Source organism: Papilio machaon, chromosome 13, assembly GCF_912999745.1.
Source record: "Papilio machaon chromosome 13, ilPapMach1.1, whole genome shotgun sequence".
NCBI classification, from domain to species: Eukaryota; Metazoa; Arthropoda; class Insecta; order Lepidoptera; family Papilionidae; genus Papilio; species Papilio machaon.
This window is the reverse complement of record NC_059998.1, coordinates 3,331,942-3,356,960: the sequence shown is the minus strand read 5'-3', so window position 1 is coordinate 3,356,960 and position 25,019 is coordinate 3,331,942. Positions and strand designations below refer to the sequence as shown.

At 34.7% G+C, this 25,019-nt stretch overlaps 2 protein-coding genes and 1 long non-coding RNA gene across 4 annotated transcripts; 1 reads left to right on the top strand and 2 right to left on the bottom strand.

The window, feature by feature from the left end:
- Positions 1-49: 49 nt before the first annotated feature.
- On the top strand, positions 50-12,490 carry LOC106717806 (ATP-binding cassette sub-family B member 6). 2 transcript variants are annotated; one of them, XM_014511724.2, is made up of 17 exons: positions 50-198; positions 375-533; positions 1,080-1,224; positions 1,319-1,518; positions 1,786-1,936; positions 2,809-2,980; positions 3,992-4,155; positions 6,902-7,139; positions 7,284-7,459; positions 7,636-7,705; positions 7,817-7,952; positions 9,365-9,572; positions 10,437-10,615; positions 10,796-10,910; positions 11,182-11,322; positions 11,790-11,911; positions 12,161-12,490. In XM_014511724.2, coding segments are annotated over exons 1-17 (2,541 nt in total). In that variant the 5' UTR covers positions 50-196; the 3' UTR covers positions 12,324-12,490. The 2 variants fall into 2 exon arrangements, with proteins under 2 accessions (XP_014367210.2, XP_045536404.1); XM_045680448.1 differs by having other exon boundaries at positions 50-533.
- A 2,103-nt stretch (positions 12,491-14,593) lies between these two features.
- Positions 14,594-24,827, bottom strand: LOC106717719. Its single transcript, XM_045680688.1, has 15 exons — positions 24,560-24,827; positions 24,075-24,301; positions 23,304-23,372; positions 22,928-23,142; positions 22,396-22,675; positions 22,099-22,208; positions 21,737-22,000; positions 21,470-21,606; positions 20,955-21,003; positions 20,783-20,875; positions 20,611-20,649; positions 20,001-20,039; positions 19,770-19,919; positions 19,318-19,524; positions 14,594-14,944 (listed from the first exon to the last, which is right to left on the bottom strand). Exons 1-15 carry the CDS (start codon positions 24,825-24,827, stop codon positions 14,602-14,604), a joined length of 2,490 nt encoding a protein of 829 aa, XP_045536644.1. The 3' UTR covers positions 14,594-14,601.
- Positions 19,817-20,212, bottom strand: LOC123721572. The gene is made up of 3 exons (XR_006756264.1): positions 20,170-20,212; positions 20,001-20,039; positions 19,817-19,919 (listed from the first exon to the last, which is right to left on the bottom strand). It is a non-coding gene; the product is annotated as an uncharacterized LOC123721572 (long non-coding RNA).
- Positions 24,828-25,019: the final 192 nt, after the last annotated feature.

The following is a 25,019-nucleotide window of genomic DNA, read 5'->3' as shown; positions in this document are numbered from 1 at the left end:
ACACTTGACAGCAGAATGACAGATTCTTGTTGATGTTAAAATGCTGTCATCTGTCAAGTGTGAATTAAACCGTGATTATGATATTTTGATAACATTATATCATTTTTAGTTATCAAACCTGTCGGTTGTGGTGCTACATGTTATAATAATACGTATAGTTTAATATATACTCTTTTGGCGCACGGCAACTGGTTTTATGTATGTATAAACGTAACAAACGTTTTCGGTTCCTTCCGTATGCAAAACGTGTTTAAAATCGTGACAAATTGAAATTCAAATGTCTCTTATAGTACAACATATTTTTTTGTAATGCAACGTGTAAATTGAAACAATGCAAATTGTGTAACAATTGTGTAGAATTGTGAAAATTCCAGGTTTGTCGGCGTAATGGAGTACTGTCCACCAAACGTGACCTTGTCTGAAATTTGGGTGGATCATGGCATATCACAATGTTTTATGGAAACGGTTTCAGCCGTTTTTATTGGAGGGTTTCTACTTGCATTTGGAACTTTCCAAATAGTTATGTATAAACGGTCAGTCTTGAAAATACTGTTTTAAAATTATAATCTGATTTACAAGCCATTGTTTTTTATCATGTGTAATGTGACTTTTCACCGTCAAAATACATGTAAAAAAAAACATTCTCATCACTTTCAATAGTTTTGAAAAAATACAATAGACTATATTTTTTTTGCACAAGTTCTCAATAGAACAATTCTGGTAAACTGATAACTATCAAAAGTATGTAAGGATGGTCTATACTAAACTTATGTTAAAAAATGGATCAGTTACATCAAAACAAAAATGACACTGACATGACCAAAAAATTTTTACACAGTACAAAATAAAGTGGGTTTTATTGCCTTTTCTCATAATAAGGGTATTTATTAATTTTCTTGATACTTCATATAATCAATGGCAGTTAATGGTTAATGATTCATTAAGGTTATGTTTTTTTTAAATAAGAGATCAATATAGATAAAGGCAATCCAAAAAATCAACATACACTTATTAGGTTAATATGTGCATTTTATTTTTCCTGTAACTTGACAAAAAACAAAAGTATATTTTTCTTTCAGATATGCCATGGAAGTGGTTGATATTAGACCATCAAAGTGGTTTGCTGTGCAGTTATTTTTCACTTTATTTATACCTGTTTTAGCTGTGATAAGATTCCTGTTACAGGCATTTGTTTTTAAAGGAGGACATATTTATGGTTATATGGTATGTAGTAGTAATTTTTTTTTATTCCCTTACAATATTTTAACCTTTCTTATTCCCCCCCCTTTATTTATTAAAATTATTTTGTCGGTTTCAGATTTTAGCATTAGTGGTGACCTTAGTTGTGTTTCCATTATCAGCTTATTTAGCAGTATTAGAACGAAGTTACCTGTTACCATCTCTACCTCCCAGGGCCCATGGATTTGTGCTTCTTATTTTTTGGGCTATGATATTTGTATCAGAAAACTTATCATTCTTGAATCTTAATAAGAAAGGATGGTGGTGGCATCTAAGAGAGTAAGTAATATTATATATATATAATTTTTGTAATATTTTTAAGTAGAAGATACATAATAAATCACTAATAAATAATTGATCCTTTTCTGGCCAGACCTCGACCCTAAGTGCTTATTTCCATTTACCTGCTAGCCATGCGACTATGGCTGCATGCTGTAGTCAGCAATGGCATTTGCGTCGATGGAAATACTACGTAATACACAAAAGTCAGTCACGCAGCTAACCGCTAAGTGGAAATGAGAACTAAGTGTTTTTATTTTTTTTTAGTCTACAAGATCGTCTTGAAATGTCTCTATTTGTGGGAAGATATGTTTCATGTATGATGATGTTTATTCTCGGAATGAAGGCTCCGGGCATTCAGCATCCATTTGAATATCTAGATAACGATAATGGTATTCAACGCAATATACCACCTAGGGTATGTACGGTATTTAAATAAAGATTATCAGAAAACGATTGCTCTTTGCATATAAAAATGGGAGGAAGCCTAACAGTGTTAAATATGGTTTATTGTGATATTTTTTAAATATTTTTTTTCGTATCCATTTTTGTTGTAAGAAAAAAATATCGCATCATCAGCGTTTTTACGTATGTCATATACGCTTTTACATTGTCCCTACAATGATTTATTTCGTAATTTTATAAATCATATGTTGAACAATATTCCTGATTAAGAACAGGCAATCAGTAGTAATGTGTCTGTTAAATAAATAAATTATGGAATGTTTGCATGCTTCAAACAAGATTGTATTTTTTACAATTTACATTATATGCACAAAAAAAGGGTACACTTAATTGAGACTTTACCATTTATTTTTTAAGTTAATTTACGCAGTTTAAAGTGTATTTTATTGTTCGTATTTCACGTTGTCGGTGTCATTTCCTTGCCATGTTTTGTTTAATTAAAGAAAAAAAATGAAAGCATTAAAATATAGGTCTTGAATAAATAATAAAAAAAAAAATATTTGCCTTTATTAAACAGGAATAAAAGTTACTCCTATTTTTTTAATTGAAATTCGTATTTAATTCTGTAATGATTCTATTATTATTACACTCTGTAATATCCATTTTTATAACAATAACATATTGAAACTTTTTGCTCAATAAAGACGAATCTTTAGAAGAAAAAAGAAACACAGATTATCTATCACAACTTATAGGTTAAGATGTCATGTCCTTATCAAAATTATATAATTGTAGCATCGGGTGAGAAAGATATTAAGAAGGTATTACTATGCTATCGAGATGTAGTGGATCGTACGATAAATGATTTACTATCCATACTCGCAGGACGACAACCGATCGACGTTCCGCAATGTATTCGGCAAACTGCGTACGCTTCTGCCGTTTCTGTGGCCGCGCAAATCTCTGCAGCTGCAGATCTACGTGATGATATGTATACTGGCGTTGGTTGCTGGACGAGCTATCAACCTTTATGTGCCCATTTATAACAAGAAAATAGGTATGTTACGCTTTTTTTTTGCTATAAGTTTATATTTGCTTATTACCTATTTAACGTTTTGTGCATTAATAATTGATCTGATTTTTAGTGTTGTAAATATATTCCCCGTTATCATACTTCTTTCTTGCACTAGATTCAGATAGTTACACATAATTGCTCGTCGAATTAAATAATCCGAGAACTACTGCCGAGCTGTCATTTAACGATCGCTTAGTTCCGTAGCGTAGGTTTAATTTGAGAAGCAGTAGTATAATCTTACTAATATTATAAATGCGAATGTTTAGATGGATGGATGGATGTTTGTTTAAAAGTTTCTCTGGAACTGCTCAACGATCTTGATGAAATTTAGCACAGATATAGAACATAGTCTGGAATAACTAAAGGCTACTTATTATTATTAAAAAACATAATAAGTAGCATAACATTTGTCCTATGTTTCTATAGAGATTATTTTTAATGATCAGTGCTAAGCATTTCATTGCCAGGAATATCTTGAACTTAATTATTTGGACTGTTGCGATAAAACACGGCACTTCGGATGAAAATATGTAATACGAATAACGAATTCTTTGTTATTACTTCTGATAATATTATCTGTTGCAATAAAATGGATAAGAAATTTAAAAAAATTACATACATACCGTAATACACAAGATAGTTATGCGAATAAAAGTGTAGGATAAATTGAGGCATTCAACCTGTAACCTACTTATCCTAGTTTCATCGCAATCTCGGAAAGAGAAATCTACTGTTTTAGAACTTCAACTAGGTCTATATGCATTGACCAGCGAGGTTATGAACATAGCCATGAGGCTAATATCGTAAAGTAATTAGTATGGATTAATTATGTGAAAGATGTGCGTAAGGCGGGGAGTAACTTCAAATTACAGCTATTGGAGATGTATAGAATTATATTCTGGGTCGACCCTCATAGACAGGAATAGAGCAAGAAGATTATTAATAACCTGGAAGTCTATTTTATATGTAAAAGTATCCCATTTTGTATTCCAGTGGATAGTTTGGCAGTGCCCCATTCGTACCGATGGGACCTGGTCGTGATATATGTTTTCTTCAAGTTCCTGCAAGGCGGAGGCACTGGAGGTATGGGATTCTTGAACAACCTCCGATCATTTCTATGGATCAAAGTGCAACAGTACACCACTAGAGAGCTGCAGGTAAGACTGATGTATCGTATTTTCTTATAGGATTAGTAGGAAGATGAGCAGCTAAGTTAAACTGCCTAGGTAGAGTCGCGCGACACTGTTGGGAATAGCAAAATAGTGAGGGAATAGAAAAGAACTTCGTTCCAAAAAAATCGAAGAATCCTAAGTGGGAAGCGCATTTAATTCTTTGACTGTTCCTACTAGAATGCATTGAATCCCGTACAGCAGCACGTCGAGTGACTGAGGTTGTACAGGAAATAAATGTTCACGACTGTATTTACCATTTTCACTGGCGCTATCACGTCTGATTTATTACGACAACGAACAAAAGAGTTCAATACATAATGGTCAACCACGATTTCGTTAGCGCGGAATTTAAAAAATATGAGCCTAAGGTATTCCCGAACACATAACATACCTTACTGTGAAAGTACCGTCAAAATCGGTACAATCCGTAACAGATAGACAAAAGCTTTAAAAATAGGTCTTTCGTTAAAAGTTATGCAAATATCGACGCTGGAAAGCATAAACGACCCCGAAAGTATGAGCTTTACAGGAGAGCCAAAAAATGATAACTCGTGAGCTGATACGCCTACAAGCATGCGGTATTTAGCAATGTTGTGTAGTTTGTGCTAACCTATAATAAAATCATTATCGTTTGATAGTGGTTGAAATTATTAACGTATGAAAAACATATTCGCGATTTCCAGGGTACAGCGTTTATGCTTTCCAGCGTCGATATATACATCATGTTCGCGATATATGAATATTTTTTTCTAAACTCCAATTTTATTCATTTTATAGATTATGTCACTTATTTGTAATTATCTTATCAGATTTTTTACATCTATTAAATCATGCAAATTTGCTAGTTCTGGCTTATCGTAATAGTACTTCTGTTTGTCATTACACCTAGTACATCGTTGTTACAAACATTGGCAGCCTTGACAAAGAGATGTTGTACAAATATTAACTATGTTTCCAATATATTCTATCTCTAAGTAGTTTGCGCGTTTTTTCATTTTCAAATTTCAAGAAAAAATAGGAATATAAAGCACTAAATTATTTATCGTTTTTCCGGCTTTTAAATCAACATTTGACTAACCTTTGACGCGATCACGCACATTTTTTTAATCTCCGTCATAATGCGCGTGATTGCAGTTACGTTTTGATAATAATTACAGACTGGACCGAATTAATATATCAAGATGTTCTTTCGATTAATATAACCAGCATGTTATTGTGTTTTGATATATTCAGTTTTAGCACATAGAACTATTAAAAATCTATAATCTTATACTTACTTATCTTACTTCTTATCCTACTAATTTTATAAATTTGAATGTTTAGATGGATGGATGGATGTTTATTTGAAAGTTTTTCCAGAATGGCTCAACGGATCTCGATGAAATTTGGCATACATGTAGATGATAGTCTGGAAGAACACATAGTCTACTTATTTCGTTTTTTTTTTTTAATTCAGGCAGTCAGTTCTTCATATTCTGGGAATAACCTAGTTTAAAAATGCAAAACCACTTTAGCTCAGTTATATTGTATAAAGGTTTATTTACTGGGTCACATGATATCTCATGTCGTATTTCCCTCCTTAAAACCACGAACATGTAATAAGAGATAAGTTCGTGTAATAAGAGATAAGTTACGTACTTAAGTAAAACTATGACAAAATAACTCTTATTAATTAAGGTTACATAATTCATTGAGTTTATTGATTAAATTGATACGTTGAATTATTGCATAAACATTTAAGATATAAAGTTGTTACAACGCCCACGGATATTACTGAACGTATTACTAAGCGTTATCAGAATATAAACAGTGGGTATGTTCTCTTATCGTTCCTGACATCGTCACGTAGTGGTCTCCTAAATTGGCAAAATTCCTTTGACCTACACGCGGTGATTGAAACAGTATTACGTACAGTATCACATGTTTATGGTTCATATAACTCTTTTCAAATATTTTGGCGGCCCAAGGTCATCGGCTATACCTGAAGTTGTGTTCTGCGCAACGAATCGCGTGAAGTTAAGAGCCGCCAAGGTATCTGAAAAACATTTATTGTCATCAGCTCACTATACGTCCCCACTGAGGGGCTCGGAGATTACCCCAAGTTAGGGGTGACTAGGCCATAGTCAACCACGCTGGCCAAGTGCGAGTTGGTTGACTTTACACATATCATAGAATTCCTTCTCAGATATATATGTTTTCCTTCACCGCAAGATCGTCGGATAAATGTACATATGTAAATCGAAAAACACATTGGTACATGTCGGGATTCGAATCCAGGGCCTGCAGATTGCAAGTCAAGTGCTTAACTCCTGAGCCACAGACGCTCTGAAAACATTATACCTAATAAAATTATTGACATCCATGACTGTTATCGAAAAGCAGAGATAACATATTGTCATTGGTACATTAATTACTACTTTAACACAACTTAGAATACAATATCCAGAACATACGCGAGGAGTTTAAACAATAACCGCGTTATTGTATTGTGCAAGGGAATTAATCAGCCATGTGCAATACGATTTATTGCGTTACATGAAGTTTACATTGATATGTTATTTATGAGAGAATAATTATATTAAAATAAAAGAGTTTTCGTAATTTTATCCTTATTATTAACTATTTATTAAAACTACTAAATACAAAAATTATCTTACATTAATTCAATTTGTTTAATTTATATAATTGAAATTTACTTAATGTAGTCTTAATGGAAATAATTTAATTTCAGCTAGAGCTTTTTAGACATCTTCACGATCTGCCACTGAAATGGCATTTATCTCGCAAGACTGGCGAAGTGCTGCGAGTGATGGACCGAGGCACGGATTCTATAGACAATCTCCTCTCCTACATACTGTTCTCTATAACACCAACGTTGGTCGATATTGTGGTCGCTGTTGTGTACTTCGTCACGCAGTTCAATGTCTGGTTCGGACTTATTGTATTCTCGACTATGGTACTTTATATTGGTACGTTATTTTTTTTTAACTTTAACATTTTGCTTAGAAATCATTATGGAACAAATTTTATAACACCAAGCAGGCAAATTTTAATTATTTGATAGTAGTTTTATTTGACTGAATGACTAATTTATATTGCTAATTTTTTTTCAGTTGCGACAATATTGGTGACGGAATGGCGTACGAAGTTCCAGCGACGGATGAACTTGGCAGATAATGAACAGAAAGCTCGCTCTGTTGACTCTCTACTGAATTACGAAACTGTCAAGTATTACGGTGCGGAAGGTTACGAGGTTGTGTCCTACAGAGAGGCCATTGTTAATTATCAAGTGAGTCATTTAATCTTGGGAATAGTTTTGATCCTAGTTTCATGATATTCGTTTTTGGCCCGGTTTGGTTAAAGTACCAAGATAGTTTGAAGTAAATAGAGTGTAGAAATAAAGAGTTAGTGTTTATATATAGGGTATCGTGTTAAGTATAACCAGATTTGTGTGTTTTTTTTCAGAGAGAAGAATTTAAATCCCTAATAACTTTAAACATGTTAAACACATTGCAAAACATTATAATTTGCGGAGGTTAGTTGTACATATTTTTAATTTTTAATTGATTAAATCGTGACTTTTTTTAGCATTTTTATTTCTGTTGGTATTAATTTAGTTCTAGGGTAACGAAAAGATATTTTCCAGGTCTATTGGCTGGATCGCTCTTGGCTGTGTATATGGTGGTCAAAACTTACGAATTGACGGTCGGTGACTACGTACTGTTCGCCTCTTATATTGTACAGTTATATGTACCTCTTAACTGGTTCGGCACTTATTATAGGTGAGTGAAAAAATTACGATCGTATAACTTACTAGAAGTCGCGACTTCTTCAGCTCAGAATTAAAAAAAGAAATAGCCTCAAATTTTCGACAATTTTCAGACGAAATTCCATCAAAATTCCGTCGTTTCAGTGATAACCTAGATCGAAACCTTGCGGACAGATAGCTACTCAAAAATACATCATGTATACGAAATATTATATTTTTTCTACATATTACATTAAATTAGAGTGTATGTATGTAATACCGAAAATAAATTCATATTTTGTGTGAAAAACCAATTTCTAGAATTTTTGTCTGTTTGTCTGTAAGCCCACGTTTGTTACTTGTGATCTCCGGAACGGCTGAATCGATTTTGACAGGACTTTATCAGGAAGTTAGCTGATGCACGTGAGCATGTTATTGGCTACCTTTTTTTCTGCGCTGACGAAGTCGTGGGCAACCGATTATCTTAAAGGTGAAACTTCGATATATATCTCTCTTCTTTTTAAGAAGAGGAAAAAATGACATTGAAGTGACAGTGATTGCAAATAATCGACTACATAAGAAGTAAAAAAAATACATACAAACATCTATATATATAAAAGAAAGTCTACACTATTTATAACCCAAGATCTGTCGAACTGATTTAGCTGAAAATTGATGGGGAGGTAGCTTAGAACTAGGAGACGGACATGGAACTTTTTTATCTTGTGTGCATTTTTTTTATTCCGCGCGGACGAAGTCGCGAGTAAAAGCTAGTACATAATATAATACATACGTGTGGTTTATCTCTGCCTCATTGTAGGAAATGAATTGATTTATTTTATTTAATTATGCTCACATATTGACACTATTAAATTGACAAATGACAATAATAACAATAACTTTAATTATGAACTAATTAGTTCTACAACTTTAATTGCTTTTTATCTTATTATTTTATATATTTAATGCAGATTAAATTACTTTTTTATTTCACCTTTTTTAATTAATCAAGGTTGTTAACTTGACATGATATTAAAGGTTTTATGATTAACACTTTTATAATTTTAATCGGTTAATGAATGAATCGATAGTGTTATGACCTCACAGTTGACATTTTAGTACTTCGTTGTAGTATTGTGAGTGTTGGCCGATAGCTGAACTCTATTACTTATCTAGATTTAGTTCTCTTTGTCATTCTATGCTTTTTTTGTATCTGGGATAGTATTTTGTACCTCTTTTTTTTGAGTATACGAGTTGTATTTACCATAAGCAGACTACACAATTTTCACTAAATTCCATAATATTACTGGATTTAATAAATATACCCTTATTTTATAAAATTTTCCAAAAATAGTGAAATGTGACGTTTCTCTGTTTACTTAATTTCGGCGTTGGATTTAAACGAGATATACGTCTCCTGATCGGTCTACTGATGTTGGTCCGTAGAGCTATACAAAAGAACTTCGTGGACATGGAGAACATGTTCGAGCTGATGCGCGTAGACTCTGACGTGTGCGACGCGCCGGGTGCGCCCGAGCTGGCCGTGCGGCGCGGCGGCGTCGAGTTCAAACACGTCAGCTTCGGCTACGGGCCCGAGCGTCTCGTGCTCAACAACGTCAGCTTCCGCGTCGCACCGGGATCTACTGTCGCACTGGTCTATTATGTTTTCACTATTGTTGCCATTTTTATTGTGTCTAACTTGCTTCTAATGCTTCCTCAACGATCCATCGACAATCAATCTTCTCATAACATACTCGAGTGTTCTCATGGTCAACAATTTTTACCATCGTAGCCATACTATTTTGCTTACTATTTTCTTGGGTTGCAAGGCTTGTTTTTTTTTTATATCGTTGGCTTGTGTTGCTCATTTATCATATTCTGATTAGTTCTCGTGTACCCAGCGCTAGTTATTTGTACTTTCGCTCATGTTTCCATCGTATACTCATCGTTGTTATTTTATTTTTACGTATTCCTTTTCATCTATATTAACAGTAATTTTGACGTCGCAGTCGCTTATTGCACCATTGATATAATATTGCACTGATCATTTATTATTTTTTTAATATTGTTGTCGTTATCTCAATTGCGCTTCTGCATCATCTTAGCTAGATATCTCGTCATAATAGTTTCATAGTTTCAGTTCCGTGATCAGGAAATAAAGTAACCATGCCGGAGGCTTAATTTTAATTCACGTTCCCTTCCCACCCTTTTTTTATAAGGAAAGGATGGGAAGGGGAAGTGGATTTGACGGAGGAGAGAACGCATAGGAAGAGAATATATCCTCTTTCTGTGCGTTCCCTCCTCTGACGAATAAAAGTAGACAAAGCATCTGCAATTGTGTTTGTCTATGGGCAGTGGTCGCTTTGCTATTTAGGCGGATTCAGGTGACCGCTTGCTCGTTTACCACCTTATGATATAAAAAACCCGTGAAATTTAATTGCTGCTGTATTAAATCATTGTATCTCAGTCTTTCAAATAGAACAGTGGAATACCACAATAAGAGCGTTTATGTCCTCAGGTAGGACCAAGTGGTGCTGGTAAATCGACAGTAATGCGGCTGCTGTTCCGCTTCTACGATGTGAACGAGGGCGCGGTGCTGGTGGACGGGCAGGATGTGCGCAGTGTGACGCAGGCCTCGCTGCGCAGGAACATCGGCGTCGTGCCCCAGGATACTGTGCTCTTTAACAACACTGTCAGGTAATATATGAAAATAATATCTAATATTAAATTTACATAATATAGCACTTTTAAATATGTTGTAAGGTGACGAGACCGCTGCCCATAGATATCCATTGCGGATGCTTTGCTTTTTTTTATTATTTTTTTTTTGCTTTTTAATCGTCTTTCATGTTTTTATCAATAGTAAATATTGTTCAGGTACAACATCCAGTACGGGCGACTAAACGCGCCGACCTCTGACGTGATAGCTGCCGCCAAGAATGCTGACATACACGACAGGATCCTGACGTTCCCGGACGCTTACGATACTCAGGTAATTCATTACTAGGTTGTTTTTTATTGACCCAGGAAGGTAAAAAAAGAAACAGATTTTTGAGCGTAAGTTTGTTTTTATGTATGTTTGTTTGTATGTATGAAAATTTTCACTTTCTGACTACCTGAGGTCTTAACGATGGAATCGATTTTAACGAGTGAGGTTTAATTTGATAATCTGCCCTTGAGTATGTCGGTTTTTTTGATTTTTTAAATTAAATACAAATACTTTTTTTTTGTATTCTTCTTTATACAAGTGTAACAATGAACAGGTTGGTGAGAGAGGGTTGCGGCTGAGCGGTGGCGAGAAGCAGAGGATAGCGATAGCGCGCACGCTGCTGAAGGACCCCGCCATAGTGTTGTTGGACGAGGCCACCTCTGCGCTCGACACCAACACAGAGAGGAACATACAGGTCGGTACAATATAAAGCTGTAATTATTTTTCGTTTAACATTATTTTTATGTATCATAAGGGAATTTGGCGTTATTAGACTTTTAAAGCGACAGGCGTTTTTTTCGTAAGCATTGAGTCTTTAGATGTGTCTACGAAGAAAAAGTTTTTTTCTTCTTTATTTCACCGTTAGAATTAACACTAACTTCTAAATAAATGATTTTTTTATTTGTTACCTAAAGAACTCAAAGCTACCATGGTACATTGGTTATTTTGTAAAAAGTGTCTTGTTGTAAGAAACAAGGCAATTTTTAGTGAGTAGTACACCGTGAACGCCCCTGACTGTACATGCATCTGTAACTTAGTTACGAAATTGCGATTATTGACGAGTGAAGTGTCTCGATTTGCATTTCTTTGTGGTGTCATAAAAGTACAGCCAGTCGGGGTTAATCGATTAAAATTAACTACTAGAATTTTGTGATATGGCAGGCTGCGCTGGCCCGCGTGTGCGCAAACCGGACGACACTGATCATAGCGCATCGCTTGTCCACCATCATACACGCTGACGAGATTCTCGTGCTAAGGGAGGGCGAGATCATCGAGAGGGGCAAGTGAGTACTTACATTTATATACGATATATAAGTTAGTGAAAATATGTCTCTTAAGTTGAAATTTTATTAATGATCCTTTGAAGTACCAGCGAATTTTTTTAACTTATATACCATAGATATAATTTTTTTAAAGTATGACTTTAAAAACATTCAAATTTCAACTGTATTCAAATTATAAATAATGTTCAATATTGCTAGCAGTAATTACCCATCACAGGGACATTACGAAAATATACAAATTGTTTTCAGTCACGAAGCGCTTTTAGCACAGAACGGTTTCTATGCCTCGATGTGGCAACAACAATTGGAAAATCGTAACTCTGAGGCAAACAATAACAATAACAATACCGAGGTCCCGCCAACACAGAATGCCTTGAGCATGTTCGGCCACGGACACGGCCATGGACACTAGATAGGCAATGTTTAGGGTTGTAATCCACTTGCACGTAGTTATCTTTATATCACAAGCTATTCGATGAATGAAAAATTAAAATCTTTTTTTAATGCACACTAAGTTTAAAAGAATCTTTCAGTAAATTAGTTTTCTAAGACTTTATATAGTTCTTGTAAATGTAGTTACAACATTGCATCTGTGATCAAAAATAATCGAAATAATAAATTTTGTAGACGGTAGTTCATTTTGGATTTTTTTTTTATATATTTGTAAATTAAGATTTGCATTAAATAGCATAATATATTAACGTATTTTTGAATATCTAAGCGCAACAAAAACAATAGTTACTGTAATAGATATAAAAATCCTGAGACATTTTAACATCTGAATCAAATGACATACATTTAATTAGTAAAAATAAAATAAAACTTGCCTTTTTGTACACTTAAAGTTCTTTATATTTTAAAAGTTCAATATTTTTCAATATTTTATTATTTGTATTTAAACAATGACAAACATTCTGACGAAATGTTTAAATGACAACGTTGAACATTTTGTGTATTTTTGCAAGTGGGTTACAACCCTAATAGTTTAAGGTGCAATTTTGTTAAGTAAATATTTCATAAAAGTAAATAAAAAAAACGTAGGAAATGTAATCGTTTCGAATATGTTTTCACAAAAGGAGCTCTTAGTATGTAAAAGGACATGACTGATTGGTTTTAAGCAGATATTTAGACACATAGATAGGTCGATACGAACAAATGTTGTGCCATAACAAAAAAAAAAAAAACAAAATTACGCGACTCAAAATGACACATTTCAGATACAACTCGAGCACAATAACGTGATATGTATACGCATCGTACTTTTATATGAATGATGTAAAACTTTTTTGTGCAGTATCTATGCCAGATTCCAATCCAAAGGCTTAACCAAAGACAAACTACAAATTACGCTGAAATTCGTAATTTTCAAAATATTTCTGTAAAACACTTTTTCTCACATAACTGTACACCATTAGCTATCCTCATTTTACAATATCGCTTCATTTTATTTCACAAAATGACAGTTAAATATCAATATGGCCGCCATGTATGGAAGTGGGAAGAAAAATGAAAGCTTTTTAAGTAGGTGGCACTAGCCAAGAGAGGGCTATCATCTGTTAGTTTTTATCATTCTAGCGATTTGAAATAAAATAAAAAAGTTTATTTAAATTGTATTCCTTTTTTTCATTTTTTGTTATAAGTAATTTATGAACTATCTAAAAGTTATTATGATTATAATCCACAGACTACTTTGTATTGTAGTATATAAAATAAATAGTTTTTTTGTATATCTGTGTTATTAATTAATTAAGAAACGGCTTAACTCACGTTTGATCGTCCGGTGACGGCACCGACTAGTTTCGAACCCATCGGGGGTCCATCTTCAGGGCGAGTGTTTAATCCGAAGAAACTAGTCGGTGCCGTCACCGGACGATCAAACGTGAGTTAAGCCGTTTCTTAATTAATTAATTATGATGTCTCACGAAAGTTTAAACAACTTAATATCTGTGTTATATTTAGTGATACTGTCACTCTTGATTATGCTGAAGTCTATAGTGAGAAAAAGGCAATGTTTCTCCCCATTGTAGTTTTTCTGTTTACTTAATTCATTCGAAACGGAGGATATGTTGACTCTATCTATGTGTTGAAATATTGTATAAAGGATTTTGGGCACATTTGATATAACATGTAAATACACTGCGAAACTCTAACAACCTATGCATAAGTTGACATTGTGATGATGTAACTATATTGTACCTATAGTAGTATTAATAATGTTGTGACGGAAAATTATATGTGTAATTCAGTGTTATTAAATAACGTTTATATTTATTTGTAGTTTTTTTTTTAAATCACCCATGTCTTAATATTATTTTATGTCATACGCCTTTGCATATGCAAAGTTTTCGAACCTACTCAGATCTGACTGATAAGAGCAATAAAAGAAAATAAAAATGTAATAACATTTATTAAAAAGGCAATACTAAAATTACAAAAATATAATTTTCAAAATTAAATGTTTTCGAATAAACGAGTTGAAAATTGATTTTATAAAACATCCTGAAATTAATAAGATAAAAAAAAATTATAAAAAATCTAACGCGCCTGGTAAATTCGCATGGATGTTGATGATTTTTTGCCTGGCAAGTGGCAAGACATGTCTCATACAAGACAAATATAAATCCTGGGATTTAGAGCTGAGCGCATATATATCTATGTCATATTGAAACTCAAACATTCTGAATGAAAAATTAAATATTTATACCAACCTTAGTTTCCTTCAAACTTTGTCGCATCATTTGATTTTTCTTCTGATACTGCGCCACAGATAACGAAGGTCTCTTTTTAGCGAATTCGATGCTACGGATAGAATTCTCCACAGTTTGTTCAATTTGACCCAAAGTTTTCACATAATCGGAGGAAACTTTTCGCACCATTTTCTTACCGTGCTGTATATTCATTACTCGGTCGAAAGATGCTGTTTCGATTTTATATGTTGGCTGAATGTATCTTTCTCTTTCATCTTCTTCCTTGTCCTCGAAATTGTTTGATAATGTCAGTAATATGTTCCCTTGTTTCGTCTCCGCCATTGGCCTAGAGTAAAACAGAAACTGTTGATTTTGACAATTTCGTGAAAAACGTAGCGAAAATCGGAGATAACATTATGTTTATGAAAGTGTGTTATGGCACGGGAAACTAAAGGTAATATACACAACTGGCTAGTTATTATTAAGACAATGTAATGATCCAAATATTCTCGAAGCTTTCTCGGAATTTTCGTGTTAGGCCCTCAGTTTTTAATCGGCTATTATTTTTTGCATGAGATTCAATATAGTTTATCCCCATTCCATTTTTAAGACGGTGTTACTAATTGCGACACTCGAGAGTCACTTTAACAAAGAGTCACTTAATGTAGATTAGTAATTCTAAATCTTTTCGAAGGGACTTCCTTAGTGACCATAAAATTAGACTATGGCAGGAAGTTTGAATTTTTGGATAAAAATTATACTTTTTACAAATATCTTAGCGACTTATGGTCATCTGCGGACTACACAGTGACTTCTCCCCGCATCCATGTAAGCGTTTACACCTAAAATTGTATTCGGCTGAACGACTCATATTATATTTCGAGCCGCCAATATATATGTGGGATCGTTATTGAAAAAATACATCAGTAAACTGCCAAGAAAACACTTTAATCTTTTTCAACTTATAACCGCTTTACAGAACATCTTTTCTCTTTAAATCAATCTGCCAAATGTCATCTGTCAGTCGTCATATAAAATAATTGAAATAAAACCTCCTTTTTCCACACGGCCATTCCTGCTCATTCATCTGCCTCAGATGAATCATCGTCTTCATGCCCAATCCAGGGCTTCATGAAGTCTGCAGAGCTTGTGGTGTTGATTGGTCCTTCTTCAATGCCAATCTTCTTCAAATTGTATCTCTCATTCCGGTTTTTCTTAGTAATTTCATAAGGTCCAAGAAATTTGGGGTACAGTTTGCTACCTTGGCTAAACTGAGTTTTCTTTATGGCTACTAAGTCACCAACATCGTATGACTGAGCTTCTCTTCTTTTCTTATTATAATTTCTGACATTTTCTTCTTGTATTTTCTTAATAGATTCTTTAGCTTTTTCTCTCAGGTCTTGTCTTTTCTCATTAAATTCTAAAATAGTTTCTTCTTCTATTAGTTTCGAAATTTCATCTTCATTATCTCTCATCTTCGTACCAAAAATTAGCTCAAATGGAGTAATTCCAATACTTCTTTGGTAAGTTTTATTCAAACAGCGTTGGACATGTTCATCTTCATTTTGTGCTTTCTTTAAGCGTGCGGTTGTCTCGGTAAGTATTAGACACACAGGATGGCGGCTGAGTGCATCGGCGTGCTTCATTCTCGTTGCCTGTCTGTGTTCAATCTCATAATCGTATTCTTCTAACAGCAACGCCCATCGTGCGACACGCGGAGGTAAGTCTTTTTTCTTTAAAGTCATAGAAAGCGCAGAGCAATCGGTAACTATCTTAAAGTGTATACCTTGTAAGTAGACACGAAACTTTTTAATAGCCTCTGCAATAGCCAGAATCTCCAGATAATAACTGTGATATTTCTTTTCCGCTGGTGTAGTCTTTTTGCTCATGTAATGAACAGGATGTAACAGATTGTCTTTAGGACTTCGTTGTAAGAGGACAGCTCCGTATCCGTCCGCGCTAGCGTCGGTGTGTACTTCTGTTTCTAGCTCGGGGTTGTAAATTTGTAAGACAGGTGAGCTGCAGAGTATGTCCTTGAGTCGCAAAAAAGCCTTTTCACATTCTTCATCAAAGTTAAATATTGCATCTTTTTTCAGTAAATCAGTCATTGGTTTGGCGATCAGGGAATAATTTCTTATAAATTTTCTGAAGTATCCGGTTAACCCTAAAAATGACTGTACGGCTTTGACATTTGCAGGTTTTCTGAATTTTGCTACTGCCTCAATCTTCACTTTAGATGGTCTCACTTCATTTTCTTTTATGATGTAACCTAAGTACTCTATTTCTTTTTTCATGAAGTGGCACTTCTTCCAGTTAAATTTTAAACCAAACTCTTCAGCTCTTCGTAAAACTTTTTCTATTTTGATGAGTCCTTCTTCTTCAGTAGTAGCTGGTAAAATAAAGTCGTCTAAATACGTTAGAACTGTGCCATCAGCAATCAGATCATGGAACACGTCGTTTATAAATCGTTGAAATACCGATGGTGCTGTACAGAGTCCGAAAGGCATTTTCATAAATTCGTACTGGCCTTGTGGTGTGACGAAAGAGGTATACTTTTGACTTTCTTTATGTACATCAACATGCAGAAATCCATTCTTCAAGTCAAGGGATGTAAAAACTTTAGCTTCTTTTAATTTGTCAATCTGGTCTTCGATCAGAGGTAGTGGAAATCTTTCTTTAATTATCTTCTTGTTAAGACCTCGGTAATCCATGCAGACTCTACTTGATCCGTCTTTCTTACCAGCCAACACAACAGCACATGCAAAATCAGATTTACTTGGTTTTATTATTTTATTCTGTAACCATTCCTTGATTTGTGTGTTAACAACTTCTGCTTCCAATGGTGATAAGCGTCGTGGGCTGTGGAATATTGGTGTTTCATCTGTTAATATTATTTTCAGTTTCACATTACTCTTCTTTACTTCATTCTTCGGGTTGTAGTCTTTAATCAACTTCTTAATTCGTTCTGCGTATCGTGAATCTTCAACGTCATAGTCTTCAATAGCACTTGAGGTCTCAATAGAAAGTGCAAAGAGTGGTATCTTCTTCATAAATACACCATCTGTGGTGAAATTGATTTCAAAATCTTTCAAAATCGGATTTCCTATTATTAGTTTTACCGGTATAGTATTTTCTTCAACTATGTGAAATTTGACATCAGCAAAACCTTCATCAATTTGTATTGTAGTCATAAAAGCTCCTTCTGTAAATATTTGTCTTCCAGCTATACCAGTTAAGCATATCGACGAATCGGCTTCACACTTCTGAACACCTTCTTTAATTTGTTCGAATTCATTTTTTGTGATAAGGTTTACATCGCTTCCAGTATCAATCAAAGACAACATTTCTACTCCGTTAATCTTCACTTTCTTATAAGGCATTTCATCTTCTTTTTGATCCTCCTGAATATTCAAAGTTTTCTTAGGCACTTTAGTGCATTCATTGCCTTTGTGACCAAATTCATTGCATCTGAAACATTTAATGCCCTTGGTACAAGTCGGGGCTTGATGGTCAAGGTCACCACAATTAAAACATCTTTTCACATTTGCGGTCTTCCGATATGGTATGTTCGTCTTGACTGGATTTGAGTTACTACTCGGCTTAGCATTATTTTTTTTTCTGAATTCGCTATAAATGTCTAGCTTCTTACGGAAATCTTTTATGTCGGATGCACCATATAAAATTACTTTATTTGTTTCGGTGTCCCGAATGCCGTCAATTACATATTCTATCAGAGCAGCGTCTTCAATTTTTCCATGTAATGCTATTTCTTTCATTGAGAGGAAGTATTGTTGAAAAGTTTCATCAGTCTTCATTTTACGAGCAGCAAGCGTCTTATGGATCATTGCACTATTTAATTTAGGGCCAAATTCTTCTTTTAGTAATTTCTTTAAGGTTGTATAGTCTTTAATTCTTCCCACAGATCTGAGAAATAATTTTGCAGTACCACCAAGTAGTCTCTTCGCATAGATTAATTTTTCGACTTTCGTCCATTTCATCAGATCAGCAGCGTCTTCAAATTCATCGAGAAATTCAGTTATCGGGTAAGTATCATCCCCAGTAAAAATTGTCATACACTTTTCCAAATCTTTGAAGGAAATATGCACTTCTAGTTCTTCATCCTCATCATTTTTAGTATAATCTTCGGTGTTATTTTTTTTAGGAGGCATCTTTTTAACTTTAGGTAAGGAAACCCGTCTTCGCTTTGTACAAAAAGATAATTTTCTTGGGCTCATAGAATAACGTAGTCGTCAAATTCGTAATCGTCGTTAGTCTTCAAATCTTTAAAATAACGAAAACATTATTTATTCGCGTCCCGAAGTCTTCAATGAATTATCTTGCCGCATCCCGAAGCATTCGCCTTATAAAAATATTTCATCAGCGGCCCGCAGCATTCGATACCGATTGAGCAAACAAAGGAATCGAGCGAGTGATTTGTATGTCGCGTGGTGCGTATGATTTCTTCTTCAAAACTCGACAATCCACTTCATATTTTAACAATGCGTTATCCCGGACGAGCCCCCAATTAAGTTGTGGGATCGTTATTGAAAAAATACATCAGTAAACTGCCAAGAAAACACTTTAATCTTTTTCAACTTATAACCGCTTTACAGAACATCTTTTCTCTTTAAATCAATCTGCCAAATGTCATCTGTCAGTCGTCATATAAAATAATTGAAATAAAACCTCCTTTTTCCACATATATGACAACCTCTATACCTATAATCTTTAAGAGTTGGTCCAATTTGATCCATAGTGGTGACGTCATTCATGAGTCGCGTGAGCACGGAGCGGCGTCGCACCTCGGAGTCAGAATCCGCGGCTTGCGCCGAGATGGCCGCCTCTTGGCGACTCGTCGACTTTACAGAGGACACCACCGTCGGAGCTATACGGACCTTCCTCAGGTCCAACGGTTGACCTGTTGGGCTGTTAGTGAAAACATTCTTTAAAGTCCAACAAAATAATGTATAGGCTTTTCTTAGCTAGTTTAAATGTGAATCACATTGCATTATTTGACTGTCTTCTTCTAATCTCACTAATGCTGCCTAGTTACCTGGTATTTTAACTCGGTCCAGTTGTAGTATAGCAAATGACCAGATACCTAATTCATTCCACCTTTTTTCCTCACTATTCAGCTGTTTATGTTATACATTAGCAAAAGCAATTTGCACCTAGCTGACTCCTCCTCTTCCTCTGGTAAAATTACACTATCTTTGCTTAAAATTGTTTTGTCGATGAGCTCCCTTCTGGGGTAGCCTGTGGGACGCCTTTGGATCCTCATTTGACCTTGAGGTAAATCGGGCACAATTATAGACACTTTTCTAAAAAAAAATACAAAAAAAATTAAAAAAACAAACAAGACGAATGGAATGATGCATTTTGGAATAACAGAAATGAAATACTTTTCCTGATTTTCCGATGGTCTATGATCCATCGCTGCTCTGAGAACAAAAGAAAATATTCATTTTTCAACTTTAGTCAATTTTGTTTTTTCTTTAAGTCTTAATTTTCGAAAATTTGTGATGTATTTTAATGTATGATAATTTTTAGATTTAAACAAGGTTGACTTACTTTGCTCTACCTTCTTTCAACCGACGTTCTATCGAACTTTCCCTGAAGTAAAAAAGTGTTAATTTATTTAGTTTAATTTTTAAACAAAAATTGTTTAAGATCCTGTATAAATCTATATATATAAAAGAAAGTCGTGTTAGTTACACTATTTATAACTCAAGAACGGCTGAATCGATTTGACTGAAAATTGGTGGGCAGGTAGCTTAGAACCAGGAAAAGGACATAGGATAATTTTTACCCCGTTTTCTATTTTTTATTCCGCGCGGACGGAGTCGCGGGCAAAAGCTAGTATTTATTTAAAACTAAAAAATAATAATAACATTTATAAGAAAAAATTACATTTTATGTAAATCAGAATTATTTAAATTTACTCAATTTGATTGACTTATTTGTAAAAATAAGACATTTATGGAAACACAATTTCAGTATTGGACAATTTACCTGAACCTTCTAAAATCGTCGTCAGAGATAATTTCAGATCTATAAAGTTGAAAAGAAAAATTATTGCAATAAGTATCTCATATTAAAATTAGTATCGTTAAAACCAAGTACAAACAATCTATGACCAGGACTACATTGTACCAATTATCACACACTGATTTAAAAATATTACTTTCTGGTGCCTTCGAATAGGTTTAATTTTCCGCCGCCTCTTGCGATTGCCCTTACTACATCACCGGCGAAACTCACACGGTCGACATTTAATCTAAAGAAATATAATAATTACTAAATTAATATTTTCAAATATTTTTGTTTATAAACATCAAAAGTAATTTAAATTTTACTTGATATATCTCCGGATTTCCTTTTCATCATCGGATTCCAGCGAGCTCACTATAAGGAAAAAGTATGAAATTGGTACTTGTTTGGATTTATAGTACAAGGCATTTGATTTGGCTCGTCGGGAACAAGTGTATACTTTTGCCCGATGTGCCAACTTAAGTAACGAAAGCAATAATCATCGTAAGGTATATTAATACGTGAAGCGAAAAATATATACACTCTCTGTACTTCTTCAGGCAGTAGCGCTCTAAATCAGCGCTGGCATACATCTGGTATAATATCACCACTATCTGGTGCCAGTGAGCTAGAACTGTTCATGCCACGCCAGCGCTACTATCCTACTGCACTGGCATAAGATAAACTAGGCTTTAAGGAAATTGCACGAAAATTTGACATAGTTAAAGTTAGAAGAAGTGCATATAGCTATTTTGGATCAAAAAAACTAATTATGAATTGTGTTTCTATCGGAGAACATTAGTACGCAAGTAAATACGAAAGCAAATTTTAATTATTATACTTGACATGTCTTCGGATTCACAAGGCTGGCCGAACTGAAAAATTTCCGAAGCATACGACACAACTTGCTGCTTGGCCGACTTCTTTGGTGTTTCTTTTAAAAGGTCCGATTCCAGACAATAATGGCCTTTAATAAATCTAGAATGATACATTATATTAATCGTACCATCTGTACGATTTGGGTACTGATAAACGTAAAAGAGGAAACCTTTTAGGCTGATTATGCAACCGTGACATTGGAAGAAAAAAAAGACGATTACAAACTAACTTCTTTACGTCGTGTGTAGAACCAATTTCTTCAGGATAAGGTACATCTGCTAACGGAAAGTAAAATAGTTGTTTCGGCCTTTCTATCGATGAGCTTGACTTTTGTGATTCCTCCTCCCCCACCTCTGTATTGTAGGGATTTGTCGACTCGTAGCCCTTCACAAAATAATCTTCCAATTCGTCGCTAAATGATTCAGTGTCAATATCTTTCGCTGACTGTCCTTTCTTTAGCTGTTTCTCTATGTCTTCTTTCCTACGTATGAATCTAAAAAATATTTAGTGTTCTACAATATATGCTTATTGTCTTTTTTCTTAATATTTTCACTTTGGCACTCGATTTGAATATTATGTTACCGATCTAACCTTTTCGTTTCTCGAACATTCGTACGATCTTCAGTTTCTCCTTCATCTTCTTTCAATTGTCGAGCAAGCGCTATGTCATCAAGTTCAATGTATAGCGTGTTGATTATAAACTGTAATAAATAGCAATATTTGAATAAAATTTAACATCTGTGAACTTGAGAAAATGAGAAAAACTTCCAGCGAACTCCCTTTTAATTATCATTAGAAGTCTAGACTTGGAACATGAATACCTAATTTCAATATGACTTATGAAGTTGTGGGTTTACTGTCACTGTGGTCTAGTAACATATAACTTACTTCGCGTAGAAAATCAGCGATTTCATAAGTATCTTCAATATGATTTTGGATATATTCATAAATGCCTTTACAAACAACCAGATCTTGACAATGTAGATTCAGAAGACCGGCTTGGCAAATAATAATTTTTAAGGTCGGACTCTCGTACCAAGTGGGCACGTTTTCAATCTTTTGTAATGTCTTTTCTCCGTCGATGAGTTGTCCGAACGCGACATATCTCTGATCCATCCACGGTGCAGGTTGTAGTAACACGAAGAATTGAGTTGAACAGTCTTTGTGCCTATAACAATTTTTTAAATACTGAATACTGTTTTTTTCAGCAACTATTCTCCTTCTTTTCAGCCACATAACGACCACTGCTGCGCATAGGCCTCTAGTTATCCAGGATACTCCCCCAACCTTGATGATCAGTCGCGCGGGAGGCCCGCCCCCGTTGCGTCGATCTGTCCATGGTCATCTATTACTTAGCCGTTATTGTGCTTGTTGTTATAAAACGTCATTAGGTAACCTCATCTAAGAGTTATTCATTTACCTGCCATCATTAGCCATACATAATACACCGCGTCTATCATGAGGTATTATAAAATTTTCGCAGTCTAAGTGGGTAGATTTCAAATTAAATCCACCGCACTGTATCCAACCATCCTTTACTATCCGATGTACAGGTGTACCGGAGTAACCTCCTCTCTTTGTTTTACACAAGCGCATGAAATTCTCGCATGTTCTTGGCACTATATCTGAATACAACTGTAATAAAATAAATCTGAGTCAAACTGAACGGCGCGTCCCTGCAGACTTTAGAATGAAGTTAGAAGAATTAGATTTTTTAATGATATTCATTTACATCAAAACGTGTAACACGTACGTTTACGGCAACTATTACGGTAAAGGTTATAGAAAATAATTACCATGAAAATCAAAGTGCCAGAGATGTCGTTATCCCCCTCGATGTAAAAGTGCATATAAACGAAAGGCCTCTGAAATATTACATTTAAACAACAACTGGTAGATATTAATGGGCGAAAGTATGATTTTGCATTTTACGGAAGACACCGAACTACCAATCAACGAATACCTAAAGTAAATAAGAGTTAAGTAAATGAGTATTTTGTACTTCCAGTAGCGGATTAAAGGTCCAGAGGGCCCTAGGCAATCCCTTTATCAGCGCCCCTGTACCGGCCATAAATGGCCATCATCTAATATATAAAATTCTCGTGTCACAGTTTTCGTTCCCGTACTCCTCCGAAACGGCTTGACCGATTCTCATGAAATTTTGTGAGCATATTCAGTAGGTCTGAGAATCGGCCAACATCTATTTTTCATTTTTTTTTTAACTGCGCGCGGACGGAGTCGCGGGCGACAGCTAGTGATACTATAAAATTTAACTTGTTGTTTTTGCAATTACGATGACGTTGTGAGCTCTCGCACCTCTTGTAACTACACGCCCCTAGGTACGTGCCTAGTTTGCTTTAAGGATAAATCCGCCTCTGTGTACTTCCACGATTAGTCTATGAGTCTTCCCTTTTCCTCAACTACAACACTCCAATGGGTAATGGTAACCTAATGTCACGCGAACCGTTAGGTCGCTTGTATGAATTTCTCTAAAAATTTAAAAGTAATTCTTGCTATTGTAACTTATTTTTGTAAAAGGTACTCTTATTAATATTCAAACCGCATACTCCAGTGTTGTCAACATATTTAGTAAATTCTGCAATTGCTTCTTTGTAGTAATCAGGGCGTATGTGGTAGCTGTACTTTGATTCGATCAATTCTTTTAACTCTTTTTCGCCCCCTATAAATTTTTTGTTTACAATAACTGCAACTTCGCTCGTTATGCAATAAGCCAGACCACCGTATTGTAACTTCAAATCGTTCCAAACTTGAGGCCATTCCACACTACTTACACCTGGCAATAAACAAATATACATAAGAAAAAAGTAAATTTTATGATCAGAATTATATATTCTGATGGGATATTATGACTGATGATGATCACAACAGTCTTTCATAGGGAACGGAACAAAAGATTCCGTTAGCTAATTGACCGGCGAATCTTTTAAATTAAGATAAACCGAGATAAAACGTATCTTAGTGCGGACTCCGTCATTAGAGATGGATGACTATCAAATTGAATTTAGTTATTTCTGTATACGAATTTCGATACCTCGTATTGCTGGAGCTTCGAAATCATTTTTTCTGTATTTGTAAAGTCCACTTACTAATTTTACACAGTAAATAAACTCTTTTGCAATCCTATTTCCGACTATCGTAAACTTTGTAGGAGCATTATATCGTTTCACTTCCGTCTTATCGTGTGGATTATATACCGAGTTATGACCATATTTGATGGAAGAAACAAACTGATCTTTGATTGTTGTTTGCCAAGGATGCTTAAAAAATCCTTTATGATTCTTCTGACTATCGAAGGTCATATTTAATTATTCGTTATTTGTCTCCCAATTATTTTCAATTTTTGATCGTAACTATGGAAACCAAAATATGTTGCATTATAAAAAACTAGCTGTCGCCCGAGACCGTCCGCGCCACTGATCTCTTTGTAGAGATCTTTGTAGAGGTCAGTGGTTCGCGCGGAATAAAAAAATATAAGGAGTCTATGTATTCTT

Bases quoted from the DNA above. Each gene is read 5' to 3' on its own strand.
- LOC106717719 (XM_045680688.1), bottom strand. From the start codon at position 24,827: ATGACCTTCGATAGTCAGAAGAATCATAAAGGATTTTTTAAGCATCCT. The intron at 22,209-22,395 runs GTAAGTTATATG...TATTTATTACAG, and splicing joins TCGCTGATTTTCTACGCGAA to TTTATAATCAACACGCTATA. The intron at 20,040-20,610 runs GTAAATTGTCCA...TTTTGTTCTCAG, and splicing joins GACGATTTTAGAAGGTTCAG to AGCAGCGATGGATCATAGAC.
- LOC106717806 (XM_014511724.2), top strand. The intron at 1,225-1,318 runs GTATGTAGTAGT...TGTCGGTTTCAG, and splicing joins GACATATTTATGGTTATATG to ATTTTAGCATTAGTGGTGAC. The intron at 7,706-7,816 runs GTTAGTTGTACA...GATATTTTCCAG, and splicing joins AAACATTATAATTTGCGGAG to GTCTATTGGCTGGATCGCTC.